The 19,283-nt window shown below is 40.7% G+C and overlaps 1 protein-coding gene across 1 annotated transcript in view; it reads right to left on the bottom strand.

The window, feature by feature from the left end:
* The window catches only part of PAX5 (paired box 5), a 326,813-nt gene that overhangs the window by 216,786 nt on the left and 90,744 nt on the right, over positions 1–19,283 (bottom strand). The window contains exon 6 of the mRNA XM_036765702.1: positions 16,424–16,599. Coding sequence (XP_036621597.1) covers positions 16,424–16,599 — 176 coding nt within the window. The remainder of the gene's footprint in view (positions 1–16,423; positions 16,600–19,283) is intronic.

Below are 19,283 nucleotides of genomic sequence, written 5' to 3'. Positions count from 1 at the left end.
TGGTACATGCTTATAATCCCAGATATAAAGGTGGCTGAGACTGACAGATCTCTTGAGCTCAGAAATTCTAAACTGAAGTAGGCAATGTAGATTGGGGGTACAAACTAAGCTGGGCATTAAAATGACGAGGCCCAAGGAGCAGAAGGGCTACCAGATTGCCTAAGGTGAGACAAATTAGCCACAGGTCAGAAACGATTGAGATAAAAGTTCCCATTCCTATCAGTAGGGGAATCAGACCCATGAGTCCATGGATTTCTAGCCTGAGTGAAATTGGGAGACTCAGTCTTAAAAATAGTAATAATAATTCAGAGAAGGACAGAAAGACTTATATGAACCGATACAGAATGAAGTAATCAGAACCAGGAAAACAATGTTTTACACTGACTGCAGCAATGTTAATAGAAAGAACAAAAAAAAATGTCAAACTCTGTATAATTATCAGGGCCAATCAAGTACAATCAAATACAATCAAATACACCTCCATCCCTTCATTGCAGAGGTAGGGACCATAGATGTGAAATATTAGAAATGCTCTTAAACACAGTTCATATGCTGGTTGGTTTTACTTGAATTATTTTATTCTCTATCTTTTTAAATTTTTGTTACAAAAAATTGACTCCCTGAGTATATTTGAAAATAAATGTAACATAAAAAAGTTATCAATAAAAATAAGGTATTTTCCCTAGTAATAAAATGATTGAAGTTCTCAAAAGAATTGCAAAATGTTAACAACCATATGAAAGAATGCACTAAATCACTAGCAATAAAAGAAATGCAAATCAAAACAATCTTGATTTTTCACACCATACCCAGCAAATTGTCAAAGAGGATAAAAAGATGGGAATAGTCAGTGTTGGAGAGGTTGTGTAAAGACAGATACACTAATACATTGTTGGTGGAGCTGTGAATTAGTACAATTATTCTGGAAAACAAATGGAAATTAAGCAATAAAATAGTTAAAATATCCATAGCTTTAGTTAGGTATATCCCCCATGGAGGTCACTGATAAAAAGAAATGTCCTTTATACACCAAATTATTGATAGCAGAACTTTTTTGTGGTTGCAAAGAACTGGAAACAAAGATGTCCATCAACTAAGGAATGGCTAAACAAATTGTTGTACAAAAATGTAAAGGATTGTCTCAATAAATAAAGCACATGATGAATACAGAGAAGCATGGAAAGACTTACATGAAATTATGCTCAATCGTTCATTCATTTAATGCCATGTGTCCTGATCTCTTGTTGAAGAACATTGCAAACATAGGCTCCTGACATTAACCAGCATGACATGCCACCCAAAGAGGCAGCCAACTCTTGGGAAATTCACTATTTTTCTTATAATTGCATGTGCACTAAATTCGCTTGTCCCCAAAAGTGGATACTCAGGGTCAGGAGAAAGGATTGTAAACAAGCTCTGAGCTTCTTGACCTCCCTGGCTTCCTTTAAGGCCTAACTAAAATCCCATCTTCTACAGGAAGTCTTCCCCAACCCCTCTTAAGTCCAGTGCCTTGCCTCTGTTTATTATCTCCTATTTATCCAGTATATAGCTTGCTTTGTATATATTTGTTTGCATGTTGTCTTCTCAAGTTCCTCAAGGGTAGGGACTGTCTTCTGTCTCTTTTTGTATCACCAGAGCTTAGCACAGTTCCTGGCACATAGTAGGTGCTTAATAAGTGTTTATTGATTAATTGATTACCTTACAGAGACAGAAGGGGAGGGAGAGAGAGAGAGAGAGAGAGAGAGAGGGAGAGGGAGAGTCTTGCCAAACTTTTAATAATTGAAAAAAAACAAATGATGAAATATGCTTCCCCCTCCTCTTGGTAGGGAGGCAGGGAACTTTGACCTATTATCAGACAGTAATGATACTGATTGTTTTTGCTTAACCGTTTTTCTTTGTTAAAAAAGAAAGGTTCCAATCCTGGGAATAGGAACATGGGTATGGAGGAAGAAGGACAATATCCAAAAATGGATTCATATTTAGAATCATGGGGTCATGGAGAGTCAAAGCTATAGAGTCCCTTAGGTATAATCTAACCCAGCCTCTTTATTTTACAGTTGAGCGAGGTTCCCCCAAAATTTTCATAGAAAACGTATAAGCTTACCTCCTAAATGACGATGCTTTGTTGTTACCTAACTTATGAGCCAAAGCGAGGCTGTCAGATCTCTAATGTCAAGTAGCCAACATCGATAGAGCACTTAGAGATTTCACAAAGCCCTCGAAGTACATCATCTTACCTGATCCTCACAACATTATGAGATAGATGTTTTTATTGTCTCCATTTTACAGATGAAGAAACTGAGTGAAAGGAGGGTAAGGGAGAACGCCTGGCAGCTGGGCTTTAATTTCTTTCCATTCCTCCAGCTCTCTCCATCCCACAGTTTGTTGTGGTTTCTTTGGCAGGGTGGAGTTGTTATGTTTTTGTTTAAGTATAGCCATAGCGGTAGCATCCCCTACTCCCTTCCATGCTTCCTGACAGTCCCCCTTTCCTACCACCCACTTTCTGGGGCTTAGTCATTGCTTGGCTTTGGGGTCTTGGAGTCATTTAGGACTCTGATCTAGTCAGACCCCACAAAGCCAACTTTCACATTTTGGGGTCACGGATGTTGTAACCTTGAAGTTTTCCTAGAGTCCAGCGGCAAGGAGGTAAAATCTCCAATTTGGTGCTAGGAGAGGTGCTATTGGAGGTGACAAAGGCTGATGACTAATGAGCAATGTGTACAGCCTACCTTTCTGCATGAATGAGCTCCATGTGGGTTCCCATCTATCTGATGGGGCCTTGGGCCATCAAAACAACGTGATGGGCAGCCCAGACTGTGCTGAGCCAGTGGAACAAGGACTTAGAGTAACTCGCCCAAGGTCATACAGCCAATACGCGTCTGAGGAAAGGAATGGAACCCAGGTTTTCAAACTCCAAGGCCAGTGCTCTATCCCTTATGGCCCATGATTCTACAATAACATATGCTATAGGATAAGGGTGTTGTTTCCGTTAGAGGAAGGAATTGCCAGTACAGATCCTTCAGTTGCTAATTTAAGCCAATGAGGATTAAACACTAAGTGCCCTGTTCTAATAGACTATGTATAAATAATGCCCAGTGTGCTTTGCTACAGTAAAGATCACAAGTTATTTTTGTGGCTGGCTGGTATCGACCAAAAGTCATTTTGTTCATTTGAGACAATGATGGCTGAAATTATTGACTCCGACTGAGCCATGATAACATTACAGTGCTGTTTCCAAGGGCTCTAAAAATAATTGGGCCACACGTTCTAGCTCTGTCAGGAAATGTCCTCCCCACTGGCAAGCAACAATCCCCCAAAGTCTGGAAGTTGGGTCCGCAGCTAATGAAACTGAGTGCCCCCCAGAAAGGAGAGAATACATCTCGGGACTCAAGAAATCCAAGAACAAACAGTAACAATTTCACCTGCCTGGGGTGAGTTTTTGCAAACTTAGAAATGATGGTTGGGGAAGGGACTATAGAGACAAAGTGTTAATAGTTTAGAAGTAATTTTAGCATCCAAGTTTAGAACCACAGACAAAAATCCCTTCATAATAACTCCTGATCCCTTCTCTCCAAAACCATAAACACCATTTAAATCTAGGATCCATTACTATTCGCTGTTTATTACCACTATGACAGTGTGGAAGAGTGAATAAACAAAGTCAGGAAGACCTGGGCTTAAGTCCCACCTCTGACATAACCTGATTGTGTGACCCTGATTGAGTTACTGAATCCTTATTTAAATTTTCAGGGCTCTAAACACTCTTGGGAATGTTGTACCAAACATGCTGCCCACTGAACACTCCCAAGTGTGCCCTGAACCAGATTAAAATGCAGCCCCTATCTGATTTTAATGTATTGATGTACTAAAAAAAAAAAGAAATACGTAAACGTGTGTGGTTTTCTAGGGACAGTTAGGTGATGTAGCAGATACAGTGCTGGACCTGGTGTCACAAAGACTCATCTTCCTGAGTTCAAATCTGGGCTCAGACACTTCCTAGCTGTGTGACTCTGGGCAAGTCACTTCATCTAGTTTGCCTCAGTTTCTTTATCTATAAATTGAACTGGAGAAGGAAATGACAAACCACTCTAGTATCTTTGCCAAGAAAACCCCAAATGGGGTCACAAAGAGTCGGACACAACTGAAAAAACTGAACAACAAGAAGAAGTGGTATTCTAAATCAATACGCAGCCCACAGGGATTATATGTGGATTAGTGGCCCCCGTTTCATTTTATTTTGATACCACTGATCTAGTCTGTTCTCTACAATTATAAATGGCAGAAAAGGTTCCAACTTGTATTGGGAGAGGGAGCAACCTCACCCAGGAATTCTCAGAAGTGATAGAAATCACAAGTCTAGTCCCTATATAAAAGAAATATACAAATGTGGAATGTTGTGACATGTGTTCTCACCTTCTTCCACCTGTTCATAGGATTACAGACTCAGAGTTGGAATGGATTTCAGAAACCATAAAGTCCTCAGTTTACAGATGAATTAACCAAGGTCCCACAAAAAGTACCACAGATAGAATTTGAACACAGACCAAGTTTGAACATAAGCTCTATGCTGCCTTTCTTCAAGACCTTCGAACCATTCCTTGATGCTCCCTCCCTCCTACGACTGAAAGTGGCCTTTCCCTCCTCAAATTTCCTATAACACTGCCTGCATCTCACTTAATATATATTTCCCTCTGAAATATAAGTAATAATAATAATATTTATATAGTGTTTTAAGATTTTCAAAATAGTATGCAAAAATCTCATTTTATCCTCACAACAACCCTGGCAGGTAAGTGTTATTATTATTATCCTCATTTTCAGAAGAGGAAACTGAGGCAAACAGAGCTTAAGTGGTTTGCCCAGGGTCACGCAGCTAGTTAAGTATCTGAACTCATGTCTCCATTGCTTCCTGGTTCAGTGTTCTATCCACTGCATCACCTCCTGACACCTGGGCTCTTGCATACCTGTTCTTCACCCCACCCCCACCCCCCGCATTGGACCCTTGGTAGACCATTCCGAGACCATATTGGTCTGATCGGCCACAGTTGGACCCCAACATAGCGATGTCATTTTTGGTCCTCTTTGAGAACCAAGGACAGCAGCCATACCATATCTCATCAGAATATATTACCAGGTCTGGCACAGTACCTGAAATAATAACTAATGTTTGTTGAGTATTTTGAAGTTTTCAAAGTATGAGCTTCTCAATAACCCTATGAAGCGGGTACCACGTGTCTTATTATTTCCATTTTCCAGACAAGGAGACTGAGTCTTGAAGAGGTTAAGGGCTCTGTCCATGATCACAAAGCTAGTAAAGGTAAGAGGAAAGATTCAAGCCGAGGTGTCCTGGTTCAAAGTCCATACCTCTGTCTGCCCATCCTTCCTACCCATCCTCTCCACCACCACTCCCACACACATACCCTTACCCCAAGGCTGCAGATACTTGGTACTTAATAAATATTTGTGCACTGAAACTGAATTGAACCAAGTTTTGAAGTTTTGTCCTGTTCTGTTTTGTCGTATTATTTCCATTTTGTCCTAGCACAACTGAGTTATCTCCTGCACTGGAAATACAGAAGGACATGATGCTGGAATTTGGCATGCTATCGATGATGCTCAACTCACCTGGAGAAAATACTACAATTTTTAAAAAAAAATAGCTTAGGAAAGTTGGAAGCTTTTCCTTTTTTTATTTTCCTTCTCCAAAGGGGCACAAGCTTTCTCCCAGTTTAACCTCCTGTGACCTTTGAACTTCAAGGGAGGTCATCTGCATGTTACTATTCCCAGCTGTCTCTCTGTCTCCCTGCCCAACTGCAGGCCCTTAGCCCTTTCCATTTTGTGGTGGTATTGATCTGTTGGCAGCAATGGGCTGGATAATTAGCCAGGAATTAGGGTTTCTATTACAGCCAGGAGGCTGCCCCAGCTGATTTATCACCTGAATAATTTACTGTGATTGAAAGGAAATTAAAATGAACTCCATTTGACAACTGTGCGCTTTTATGGGCTTTAGAGAAGACTCAAAAGCCAAATTAATCGCCTGGTGTTGTTTAATAGTCTACTGAGAGTAAATATGGGAAGGATTTTCTCTGTTGATGGGCTTTCTTGGGCTGGATTTAGGAGGTTTTTTTGCTTCCACCAATAAAACTACAGACAGAATCAAAGGGAGTTTTACTCAAACAGCTTCTGCTGTTTAAAAACAACAGAAGTAATAGTATTAATAACCGCTCTCTCCTTTAAAAAAATATCCTCCCCCAAGGTTATTTGTACCTACCTCATACATAGGAAAAAAGGAATTGCTTTTTCAATAATATTTTAAAGGAAATACTTAATTTCCTTGAGAATATGTCTCCATTAACTCCTACCTCATGTATCCTCATATGTCCCATTCAATTATCTCTCTTTTGTTCTCAGAGCGTATAGATCCGAACCCACAAGGTAATGTTCAGAAGCCAGAACTGTATATTGGGTGTAATGGAAATGTGGTAATGATAATAAAGGGGTGCTGAACAAGTATGAGGCTGGATTATTTTATTAAAGTTCTTATTTCTGATAGGACAAGGTAGGTATGTGTATATATATATATATATATGTGCATATATATATATGTATATATACATATATATGCTTGGATATGACTGCTCAGGGTGTATAGAGTGTAGCAGTATTCTTAGGTGCCATGCTGTATCAGCAAGCACCCAAGCCAGTGGCTAATTCAGTCAAGCAGCCAAGAAATTTGGGAGGGGAGAGAGAAATAAGGCCAAAAATCATGTCAATCATCACAAAGGACATTATACTGTCAGTTTGACAATTATTCATACTTCCTCTTGCACAACATAGTGGATAAAGACACAGCCTTGGAGGCAGGAGGACCAGGATTTAAGACTCCCTCTGACACATACTGAGGGAGTGCCAGAGTCAGCTCTAACAGGAACTACAAAATCAAGGCTCGATTTATTGTTTCATTGATTGTCTAGACTCAAGAAATTGTTAATAATGCAGATTAAAACTTAAAAGTATGTATGCATACATTCCAAAGAACCCAGCTGTTAAACATTTTACCAGCACACCCCTGGATTGCCCTGTAAGCATTGCTTGAGCTCAATAGGAATGCAGTAAATAAAGTCATCAGTGGACTGGTGATTGTAGGATTAGAATGATAACAACTGTCATTTATTTAAAGCTATAAGGTTTGCAAAATGATTTCCAACCGTTGTCCCATTTGAGCTTCACAATTCTCCTGCACATACTAGCTGTGTGACCAGGGGCAAGCAAGTCACTTAACCTCTCGGTGTCCCAGGTAACTTTTGGACCCAAGTAGGAATGCCAGTTCTGCTACTTTCTACCCATGTAATGGGTAATCATTTAAAATGGGCACATTATTTTAAATTGAATCATTTCTCTGAGCCTCAGTTTCCTCATCTATAAAATTAGGGGTCTGGACAAGATGTCCTGGGAGGCCCTATCTAGATATAAGTTCTATGATCCTATGAGGTTACACATGAATCACAAGATAGAGTTTCCACACAAGGAGTCCACTCCACAGGTTCACCCCAGTAGATTGCTAGATAGGTAGATACAGGCATGGACAACTAGGTCATCCACTACCAGTGGATAGAGCGCTGGGTCTGGAGGATGACCCATCTTCCTGAGTTCAAATCTGGCCTCAGACACTTACTAGCTGTGTGACCCTGGGCAAGTCACTTAACCCTATTTGCCTCAGTTCCCTCAACTGTAAAATGAGCTAGAGAAGAAAACAGCAAACCATCCTAGTATCTTTGTCAAGAAAACCTAACTGGAGTCACAGAGAGTTGTACACAGCTGAACAACAACAAAAGATACAGGCATGCATGCCTACATGCAAACATACATCCCTTTTTGAGCTACAAGGCAGATATGGTACGGACAAATTGCCACTTCTGAATATCCATCTTTCAAGATTCAAAGGGATTAATTGTGAGTCAGACTCCCCTTGAATACCCTTGAATATCTTTTCCCCTTCAAATAATACAGCCATATTGTCAAAGCTATCATTTGTCAAAAGTTATTGCCTAGCAGGAAACAAGGGTATGTCATTCATAGTCCAGTGCCCATGTGCATACAGTGATCCTCTAGCTCCTCCTCACCTTTCATCTCTCCTAATTACTGCACATTACAAGAAGGTGAATCAGATTAACTGGAAAATGCTGAGTCAGTCATTTTGCTGCTTAGAGTTCAGTCTCGGGCCCAAACTCTGTGCCTGACCATCTGCCTCATTTGGAAGGATATTGTGGAAATCTTAACAAAGTGTAATGTCTTCAGGGGTGATCAGACTGATTGCTGAGCATGGACTTAGTTCAAGGGAGGTAGTTTGATAGGAAGAATGGAGAGAATACTGCATTTGGAGTCAGAGCCCCTGGATTTGAATCCTGATTCTGTTCCTTGATGTCTGTGTGTCCTTGGGCAAGTCACTTCCCCAGAACCACAACTAGAAACTCTGGTGTCTGGGGCAAGTCCAACTGAGCTAGAAGGAGATGGAGGGGGAAGGGAGAGGAGGAGGGCAGAGTTAGTAGCAGCAGAGGGTAGTTTGACCAGAGATAGGTGCAGAAGAAGGAGCAACCCATCCTATGAGCCAGCGCTGACAAATTCAAACAGAAATAGCTAGGCAGCATATTGACTTAGAAAACCAAAACTTAGCATCATTTATGTGTTATTGTATTTTGAGGCCAGCTAGGTGTCACGGGAGATAGGGTATGGGGCTGACAGCCAGGAAGACTCATCTTCCTGAGTTCAAATCCAGCCTCAGATGCTTACTAGCTTGTGACCCTGGGCAAGTCACTTAACCCTGCTTGCATTAAGCCAATGAGCAGAAGAAGGAAATGGCAAACCACTCCAGTATCTCTGCCAAGAAAATTCTGAAAGGAGTCACAAAGAGCTAGACACCACTGAAATGACCAAACAACAAATTACATTTTTATTTCTTTTGTAAGATATTTCCCAATTATATTTTAATCTTGGGGGGAGCGAAGCGTGTGTGACACCTCTACTGTAGGCAGCTACAACACTAAAAACTAGGCCTGGCGTCAGGAAGACCTGAGTTCAAATCCAACCTCAGACATTCACCAGCAATGTGACCCCGGACAAGTCATTTAACTTCATCTTCCCCAGTTTCCTCATCTATAAAATGAGGATAATCATAGGACTTACCTCATGGGATGGTTGGGGAGATGGAATAACAGCCGTGAAGTACCTAGCACAGTACTTGGCACATAGTAGATACTTAATCAATGCTTTTTCCCTTCCCCTGCCTTTCCCTATTTCTAAAACACTTCACAAACCTTAAAGCTCTAAATAAATGCTAGTATTACTGTTGTCATTACTTTAAAGCTCAGACCGTATCTTCACAGGCCCCAAGAGATAGGCCCGGCGAAGTTGTACCAGGCATCGGCGTGGGCCAACAGAGGCCTCACTCCAAAGTGCCCAGGAAGGCAGCATCTTCCCCACACTGGTGACCTGGGTCAAAGCTCTAACTGCACCATGTTTGCAATGGCTCCACATCTCCTCTCTGGGCCCCGCAAATGAGGTTGTTGGACTGCATTTTTTTCCTTGGGTCCCTCCAAGCTCTGAATTCTATGGTACCTGTTCTCTAGCAAATCTGGTGGCTTATCTACTGACTCCTGAAAGATACATTTCTCACAGATCATAAAAAATTAACCATGGATCTCTAACGAAAGTTTTTTTGGTGACAAACTAGTGGGGAGAGGTTGGTCAACCTACCATTTAAGAATACCTACAGATAATGGAAAAACACTTGCTTGTAGCTGACAAATGGCCCAATATTTGTAACAAGTATTTTTTTTATGGCAACATAAATACTGCTTCATTTACTTGGATAGAATGATGCCAGTGCCAGATTTAGAGTCAAGAAGAACTGGGTTTGAGGCTGACCTTAAACACTTACTAGCTGTGTGATCCTAAGAAAATTCCTTAACCACTGTGAGCCTATTTTCTCCTCTGTAAAGTGGGGTAATAACAGCACCCACCTGAGAGAATCATTGACAAGAACCAATGAGACAATGTGTTTTACACACTTAGTTCACTTAAATCACTATGTAAATATGAGCTATTCTTATTACTATAGGCATGACTCCCATGCAATGCAGGTACCACTGATTTCTTTGCCCAATATCCCCAATGCCTAGAATAGTGGCTGGCACATAGTAGGCACTTAAATGCTCATGTTGATTGATTTGTTAATTGACCAATTGATTTACTCCAAGGACAATACTATACACACTATACTAGCGTTCTCTGAAATCTACTAGAGATGTTAAAGAAGTTACCCATCTTATGTTGCTCTGTGGGAAAAATGGTGTGAGGTTTTTCAAAACATGGTCCCAACCAAACCTAAGATTTCAGGCTAGAACCTGAGTCGTTAATAACCCTTTAGCAATATCTGAGTTCTTTCTCACTTACTCATTGTTCCAAAACTTTTAAAAATTACAAGTAGGTTTCTCCAATTGGATGTCATAGCATACTCTTATTTTGTGCTTATACTCTGAGTTGTTTTGTGTTTATATTGTTTATATATCTCCCCTACTAGATTATAAGCACTTTGAGGGTAGGAAACTGTCTTATTTATCTTTGCATATATTTGTCTTTACATATCCTCCAGTCTTCCTTTGCACTCCAGTCTTTGCTTTGCACTCCATAGTATTCACTGAACTAACAATTCCAATGATTGAATGAATGAATGTCATTCCTCAGAACGAAGGTAAAGAAATGATACTTCTGTCAGATTAGCCATGGTCCAGTAGGCGAGAACCTTTGTTGGCTCTTTCTTTATAAATTCCAAAGATTATACTTTTAGAAACTCACATGGAAGGCCAGAAAAATGGTCAATAAAGGAGAATAATGTTTTTTAAGGCTGAAGGTGTAGAAATGAATTCGTAACAAGGTTCTGCTTGGGAAGCTCAGTACAGTCTACTGCAATTCTCTAGGAAGGGATGGTTTTAGAAAAAAGCAAGGAATCAAGAGAATTTCTAGTATGAAACATTTATATAGACTCAGGACCATCTTTCCAGGGCAGGATTTGTAAATTAGAGGTGAAAAGAGAACAACCATTTATGGAGTGCCTACTATGTGCCAGGCATTATGTTAGGAGCTCCTCAAAGAACTGTATGATACTCACAACAATCTGAGAGAAAGGTGCTATTATTATCCTCATTTCAGAAAATGGAGCTAAATAGAGGTTAAATGATTTGTTCCCAGAGTCAGACAGCCAGTAAGTGTCTAAGGCTGGATTTGAACTCAGGACTTCCCGAGTCCAGGCCCAGTGCTCGATCCACTGCGCCACCTATTGCAAAGACCAATCTTTTCACTGGTCCTTCACCTATATTTCTATCTACTAAAATCCAGTTAGGACTCTTTCTGTGATCAACTTCCTAGCAGGGCCTGATTCTTCTTAACTCCTAAGGATGATCTCAGTGGCATGCTCTCCCTCTCTATGTGCTGTACTGCAAAGATCCTCTCTCCTCATGCTGACCGTTTGGCCCCTTGATTCCAATGGACCAATCAAGGATGCTCCTCACAATTTATACTTGCTCTAGGAAAGGAATAAGTGCTATTGCTGTCAAGTCATTTTCAGTTGCGTCCAACTCTTCGTGACCCTATTTGGGATTTTCTTGGCAGACATACTGGAGTGGTTTGTCATTTCCTTCTCCAGTTTATTTTATAGATGAGAGAACTAAGGCAAACAGACTTAAGTGACTTGCCTGGGCTCACACAGCTAGTAAGTATCTGAGGCCAGATTTGAGCTCTCAAAGAGTCTTCCTGACTCCAGGCCCAGCATTCTAACCACTGTGCCATCCAACTGCCCCTGAGTACTATAGAGAAGGGAGAAAGAAATTCTACCGGAATAGAAGTCAAGGAAGTCTAACCTTTTGCTGAGATAAACCAAATTACCTGTTCCTCCATTTCCCTATTCAGTAAAATGGAGCTAACTGTATTTGCCTTAAATATTCACAGGGAGGTGATAAGCAGGAAGTGAGGCAGTCTACATGATAATTCTTCCACTAAATCATAGAATCTAAGAGTTGGAAGGAAACGCAGAAGTGATTAAGTTCCCTAGGGGCAGCTAGGAGGCGCAGTGAGTAGAGCACCGGCCCTGGACTCTGGAGGACCTGAGTTCAAATATGCCCTCAGACACCTGATACACTTACTAGCTGTGTGACCTTGGGCAATTCACTTAACCCCAATTGCCCTGCCTTCCCCCCTCCAAAAAAACAAACAAACAAACAAAAAAAAAGGTTCAGCTCCCTGAACATCCCATGACATCTCCAAAAAAATAGCCATCTCACCTCTGCTGGAAAACCTCCAGGAGCAAGTCACCTGTGACCTGTGGAGGGACGCCATTGCTGTTTTGAACATCTCTGATCTAATCCTTACAGTCAGTTAGAATTGTCCCCTTATACTTTTCCACCCATTCATAGTTCTGTGTTCTATAGCCACTCAGAAATCAAATCCTCATTTCTATATATTTGGGCACAGTTACTGTGTCCCATCTAAAGCTTTTCCTCTGAAGACTAAACATTCCCAATATAAGGTAAAAAAATTATTTTTAAAAGGCTGTTATTATTTGATGTATCCTTAAATTTATATCCATATCTTTTTTGGTCCAGATATGTGATTACATTGGAATGGAAGCCCCCAGTGTGGAAAGTCCTTCCACTAATGCAACTCCTCTTTTAGTTACAATCTTAGAGAGCTGCCTAGGGCACTATGAGATTAAGTGACTTGTCCATAGCCCCATGCTATGTTTCAGAGACAAGATTCGAATCCAAGTCTTCCTGACCCCCAGACCAGCTAGCCATCCACTGTGACACACCACCTCTCAATGACAGACCTAAAGCTGCTTACTGAAAACCCATGCAACATGAATTATTATTAAATAGCATATAGGTTGGTACAAGTAGGTCAGAGTAGTCCAATAAGAATGTGGCATCTTTCCAATAATAGTAGCTATAGTAATAGCTAGCATTTATATATGGCTCAAAGGTTTGCCAAGTGCTTTACTTATGTTATCACAGTTGACCCTCACAGCAACCCTGCAAGGTAGATGCTATTATTATCCCTTTTTTATAGACAAGGAAACTGGCGAACAGCAGTTAAGTGACTTGCCCAGGGTCATACAGCTCACAAATGTCTGAGGCAGGATTTAAAATCTGGTCTTCCTGACACTAAAACTAGAACCTATCCACCAGGCCACCTAGCTGCCCCCAAATGGACTCAAACACCAACTTTCAGCCTCTTATCTGTTACATTTTCATATAGATGGAAATATGAGTGACTGTGGAGAACACAGACAGAGAAATGGTCATTCATAAAATATATGATTTCTTTATCTCTAAAGAGCTCACTTTGCAGATGAAACAATCTACACTTTAATATAAGACTAATGAACCAAAGCCCTCTGGAAGTTTAAGATAGTTATCACACTGTGAAAGACTGTTTCCTTGGCATAATGTATTAAAATCACCCTCCTCATCAAAGTTAGGAATGATAGACATCCCTCTCTTCTTGCTTTCTAAATTGCAATGGGATTAAAGCCAGGATTTTAATTCCAAAAACCCAGCAAGGGGAGTCAGCAGTGACGTGAAGGAGACCAACCAATCCAGGACAATCAGGGATCTGCTTTTAGCCGGACACTGGGATTACCCAACAGATATGGAAACCAAAAGAAAAGATGGGAACGATTAGAACAAAACACATAGCTAAATATCAATGAATCCTTAATTAGAACAAAGTGATATCTTTTCCTTAAGCAAACAGTCTCTCAGTGATAGAAACTGGAGCTATTTCCTGAGAACCTATGGGGTGTGTGTGTGTGTGTGTGTGGATCAGGGGTGGGGAACTTCCTGCCTTGAGGCCATGTGTGGTCCTCTAGGTCCTCAAGTGTAGCCCTTTGACTGAATCCAAACTTCACAGTCGATCTACTGGTGTGGATCATTGCTAAATTCCTTGTATAGGTCATTCAGGTTCCATGATAGACACCATGCCTGACGAAATAGGAATTTCACTGAAGCGATTCCTCTCTGTACTTACTGTGTTGCATCAGGCAGCACTATTACAGTTTTCTTTTTCTTTTTTTCATTTCTTGTAGCGCTTGCTTCCTCCACTAAAGCGCATAATCAATGTTGATGATAGCATGGAAGTGACCCTATGTCCTCAAAGGCTATACCCTCAAAATTCCGACTCCAACAGATGCTACCAAGCTGGAAAGGCTTCAAACATGGATCTGGTGACCACATATGTCTCAGAACCAGCCTAGCTCAGGACAACCTTGCCACCAGAGGGCTGAGTGTAAAGTGTTACAAAATTTAGCTATGTATATTGGCCGCACCATGATGAATGTTTTTGGCCGTAGCAACTTGAGGAACTATTTCCTAAGGCTAGGAGAAACTGTCATCAGCTACAGTAGAAGGAGCCACCATATGTGATGGTTCCTTGAACTATGTATGTCAGAGACTTCATTGTCATTAGTTTCTCTTTTGCTCTGCACCTTCCTCTGCAATGTGTACCATTTGTATCTTATTTTTAACATCTCTTTGGTTTTACTAGAGAGGGATATGGCCCCATCTCCATTTTGATTCACAGATGACCCTTTCCAATTGGTTTTTCCTGCAAGTTGAACTATAAGGTTAGAAATTACCAGGCAACAATAGAAATGAAAGCACTATGAAAAGGTAAGCACTAGCCAAGTACATGGGATTGCTATCATGATTCAATGTAGATGCGTAGATGTGTAGTAGAGGGTACTGTACTAGGTGGGAGCTGGAAGACCTGAGATCTAGTCCCAGTCATGCTGGTAACTAACCATTTGACTTTTGTTAAGCAGTTTGACAACCCACCTGAACCTCATTTTTCTCATCTCTAATTAGGAAAATAATTGCCAATCTGCCACTTCTCCTTGGTACAAACCCTCATCATCTCATGCCTGGACTATCGTAATAGCCTACTGGTTGGTCTGCCTGCCACAGGTCTCTCCACACTATAGTCCACCTTCCACTCAGCTGTCAAATTAGTCTTCCTAAATTTTCAGTCTGACTGTGTCACTCACTCCCATTCAATAAACTCCATCCCTATCACCGGCAGGATCAATTATATTTATATGACATTCAATGCCCCTTGTCACCTGGCCCCATCCTACCTTTCTAGTCTTCTCACATTTTACTCCTCTCTATATATTCCGTGACCCAGTAACACTGGCCTCCTTGACTCTGGGCATTTTCGTTGGTCGTCCCCTATGCCAGAAATTCTCTCCCTCCTCATCTCCACCTACTGGCTTCCCTGGCTTCCTTCATGGCCCAGCTGAAATACCACCTTCTACAAGAAGCCTTTTCCCAATTCCACTTAACATCAGTGCTTTCCCTATGTTGAATACTTTCAGTTTATCTTTTCTATGTCTTATTTGCACATAGTTCTTTAAATGTTGTCTCTCTCATTAGATTGTGAGGTCCTTGAGAGCTAGAACTATTTTTTCCCTTTTCTTGTATCTCTATAGCACAGTGCCTGACACATAGTAGGTCCTTAATAAATGCTTACTGACTGCCTTGCAACATTGTTGTGAGTATCTAAGGAGATGCTAGATATAGAAACACTTTGAAAACTGTGAAATGTTACAAACATTAGGTATTAGCATATATTTATCAATAATTCTCATCTGATAAGCAAATATGTCCCTCATCCTTGTCCAGACTCCAGATATCCTCTCAGGCAGACCAAAAGCATCTTTACATTCCTATTTTATCCACCCCTTCAGTATACTTCTTGTGAAAAACACCGCTCAGGAAGATCATTTAGCCTAACTAATGAGAAGAGCTTGGCTTAATACCCTTCTAGTGTTCTGACAAAGAGGATTAACTCATCCACTTCTGCAACAAATCCGGGTAGGGGTCTGAGAAACTGAACTCTTGGATTCTGATGCTCAAGATGTGGCATGTAAAAATAAACAAATAGCCCATACCATAACTGCCCAAGACAGCTTTACTTCCTCATCTCCAGGAACACAGACAGCATGAGCCAGCTCAACAAATATACCAAAAGAATTCAAGAAGCAAAATCAGTCACTCCCTTTCAGTAACACTGGAAAAAGAGGGGAAGCAGTGAACCAAAGTCCTGAGTCCTGAGGAATTCTTCTGCTAAGCACGTGGAAGAAGACAGCATGCCCCATGAACAATGATTTTCCCTTTTTTAGGAGCATCATTTAATTGAGAAAGAAAACACTTTTCAGAGACATTTCCCCATCTTCTAGTGATGAGAACTTAAGTAGCAATTTCTTGACAGTTCCCAATCAGGGCATATAGGCAACCAGGAGAGAATATATGTACATTTAAAAATAATGATGATGATGATGCACATGGAGTTCAGTGAGAATTAATGATAGTACCTGCTCTGGTTTGATGGGCTCAGTGGTTGTAAATATGTCAGAATAATGTTGTCTCTCAAAGACTCGATCCAACACTTCCAATTGCTGCTGGGTGAAAAGGTCTCCCCGCATCTGTTTCCGAAGGAAATCTCTGCCTGGGAGGGAATGGCCATTTGGTACTGGAGACTCCTGAATACCTTTGAAGGGGAAGAAAATAAAAAGAAAGCTAAATAGATGTTACAAGTGCCCAAAGAAGGGTATATCGAAAACATAAAACTTTAGAACTAGAAACAATCCTAGAGATCATTTAGACCAAATCACTCATTTTACAAGGGAAGAAACTGAGACCCAGAGAGGTTAAAGTCACTTGCCCAAGATCACATAGCCAGAGTCTGGATTAGAATCTGACTCTTCTGATTCGTAAGCCACAACTCTTTCATCTGCATCACTGTGGCAACCTAATATAACAAAACTAAATACTGTCTATCTATCTATCTATCTATATATATACATATATATATATATATATATGTCATATACTTGTGCTTTCTAATTGAGGGATAATTTCTAAGGTTTTTATAAGGAGAAAAAAATACTAAGGACTGTGATATAGCATAAAAATCAATGGAACCTCTGTAATCACATCCCATTTCCAATGAGTATTCAATAGATACTTATTCTGTGATGCTAATTGTCACTTAATTTGTCTGAGTCTCAGTTTCCCCATTTGTAAAAATAAGGCAGATAATATTTGTGATGCTCACTTCTTTCAATTCAAAACATTTATTAAGTGCCTACTATGTGCCAGGCATTTTACTAAGCACTGGAGACTTGAAAAAAAGCAAAAGATGCTCTCTGCCCTCAAGGAGCTTATAGTCTAATGGGGGAGACAACATGCAAACAAATATACGCAAAGCAAGCTATTTTAGGAAATAATTAAAAGAGAGAAAGCACTGGAATTGAGTGGAGTTAGGGACACCTGTGAGAAAAGCTGATTTTTTTAAGCCATAAATCATTATTTTTAAAAAGTGAGCTATAAATATTAACCTGCAAATGTCAGGGGTAGCACAGCATGGTGGGAAAAGTGTTTGTGCTTGGAGTCACAAAGATCTCATTTCAGATCCTGACTCTGATGTGTATTATATGACCCTGGGTAAGTCAGTTATGCTCTATATGCCTCAGGCAATCCTAGGGTATATTGACTCATTCATTTGAAAAAAAAAAGCATTTAGTAAACATTGTGCTGGGCTGAGGACAAAAAGAGAAAAAATGAAATGCCTCCACCCTCAAGGAGTTTACATCCTACTGAGGATACCATATGTACAACACAGAGAAAGAGGAGAAGAAGAAGAGGAAGAAGAAGGGGGGGAGGAGGAGAAGGAGGAGAAGGAAGAGGAGGAGGAGAGGAAGAAGAAGAAGAAGAAGAAGAAGAAGAAGAAGAAGAAGAAGAAGAAGAAGAAGAAGAAGAAGAAGAAGAAGAAGAAGAAGAAGAAGAAGAAGAAGAAGAAGAAGAAGAAGAAGAAGAAGAAGAAGGAGGAGGAGGAGGAGGAGGAGGAGGAGGAGGAGGAGGAGGAGGAGGAGGAGGAGGAGGAGAAAGAGGAGGAGGGGGAGGAGGAGGAGGAGGAGGAGGAGGAGGAGGAGGAGAAGGAGAAGGATAAGGAGAAGGAGAAGAAGGAGGAGGAGAAGAAGGAGGAGAAGGAGGAAGGGGAGAAGGAGGAGGAGGAGGAGGAGGAGAAGGAGGAGGAGGACGAGGACGAGGAGGAGGAGGACGAGGAGGAGGAGGAGAAGGAGGAGGAGGAGGAGGAGGAGAGCACAAGGAGGAGGAGGAAGAGGAGAAGGAGGAGAAGAAGAGGGAGGAGGAGAGGGGAGGGGAGGGGAGGAGAAAAAGTCAAAGACATTTACAATCTACATTGGTGAAAGGAGTTCCAACACCAGCATTTCTGAGCAGTTCTCCCCCATAATCACGAAAATGTTAAATGTTAAATAATTTTGAATGGGTCTTGGGCCTGAACCTTCCAAATATGATGCCAAAGGCAAGAAGAATAGCAATTAATTTATTTGTCTTTCCCTCATTTATCTACGAAAAGATAAACGCAAGAAAACGAGGATGGCCAAGATAATGTTATCAGCAGATCAGATATTTCCTTGTAACTACACAAACAATGATGCTGACATTCCCCAAGACATTTCTGGAAAATCAGCTTTTGGAATTGCTTTTAGAAACAATTAACAAGCCACATCAAGAAAATAATTCTCATGGCTTTGTACTCACATCTTTTTTTTTAACTTAAAAAAAAAGTTTCCAAGCTCCAGCAACTATCTTACTCATTAGACTTCAAATGACTTTGGGATGATTTCAAAAAACTAAATCCACTCTCTAATGACAAAAGAATATGTATAATTATTCTGAGGGTCATTCCAGAAATATTCTCAACAATGGCAGCATGACTGGCACATATGCGTAATTACCTAGAGGAACAATTTTGACTGGATAAGTAAGTGCTAGGAAGTATGTTTAAAATCAGTCACATGATTTTATAAGTCATACTTTATATTTATTCCCAGACTATTAGAGCCTAAGAAAACCCCCAGTTAAGAATCTATAATCTAGGTGGGCCCAAGAAACTACTGGAACATGTCCAATGGTCCTATCTCTTTGGTTGTTCATACTCTCAGTAGTGGTTCATCCCTCTCAACTCCATACATTTCTCCTGCCCCATCAAACTTAGAGCCCTCCACCTTTAAAGAATGAACAGTCTGTTTCTTTGAAGAAATTAGTCTCAACCCATCAATGGCTGGGCCATGGCTCAAGAATCACTTCCAGCATTTTGCTGATTTCAGTAATCTATGAATGCAGACAGTTATGGTGTTTGCGCTTTGT

The sequence above is a fragment of the Trichosurus vulpecula genome, chromosome 1, assembly GCF_011100635.1.
Source record: "Trichosurus vulpecula isolate mTriVul1 chromosome 1, mTriVul1.pri, whole genome shotgun sequence".
NCBI classification, from domain to species: Eukaryota; Metazoa; Chordata; class Mammalia; order Diprotodontia; family Phalangeridae; genus Trichosurus; species Trichosurus vulpecula.
This window is presented reverse-complemented; position numbering and strand designations above follow the sequence as displayed.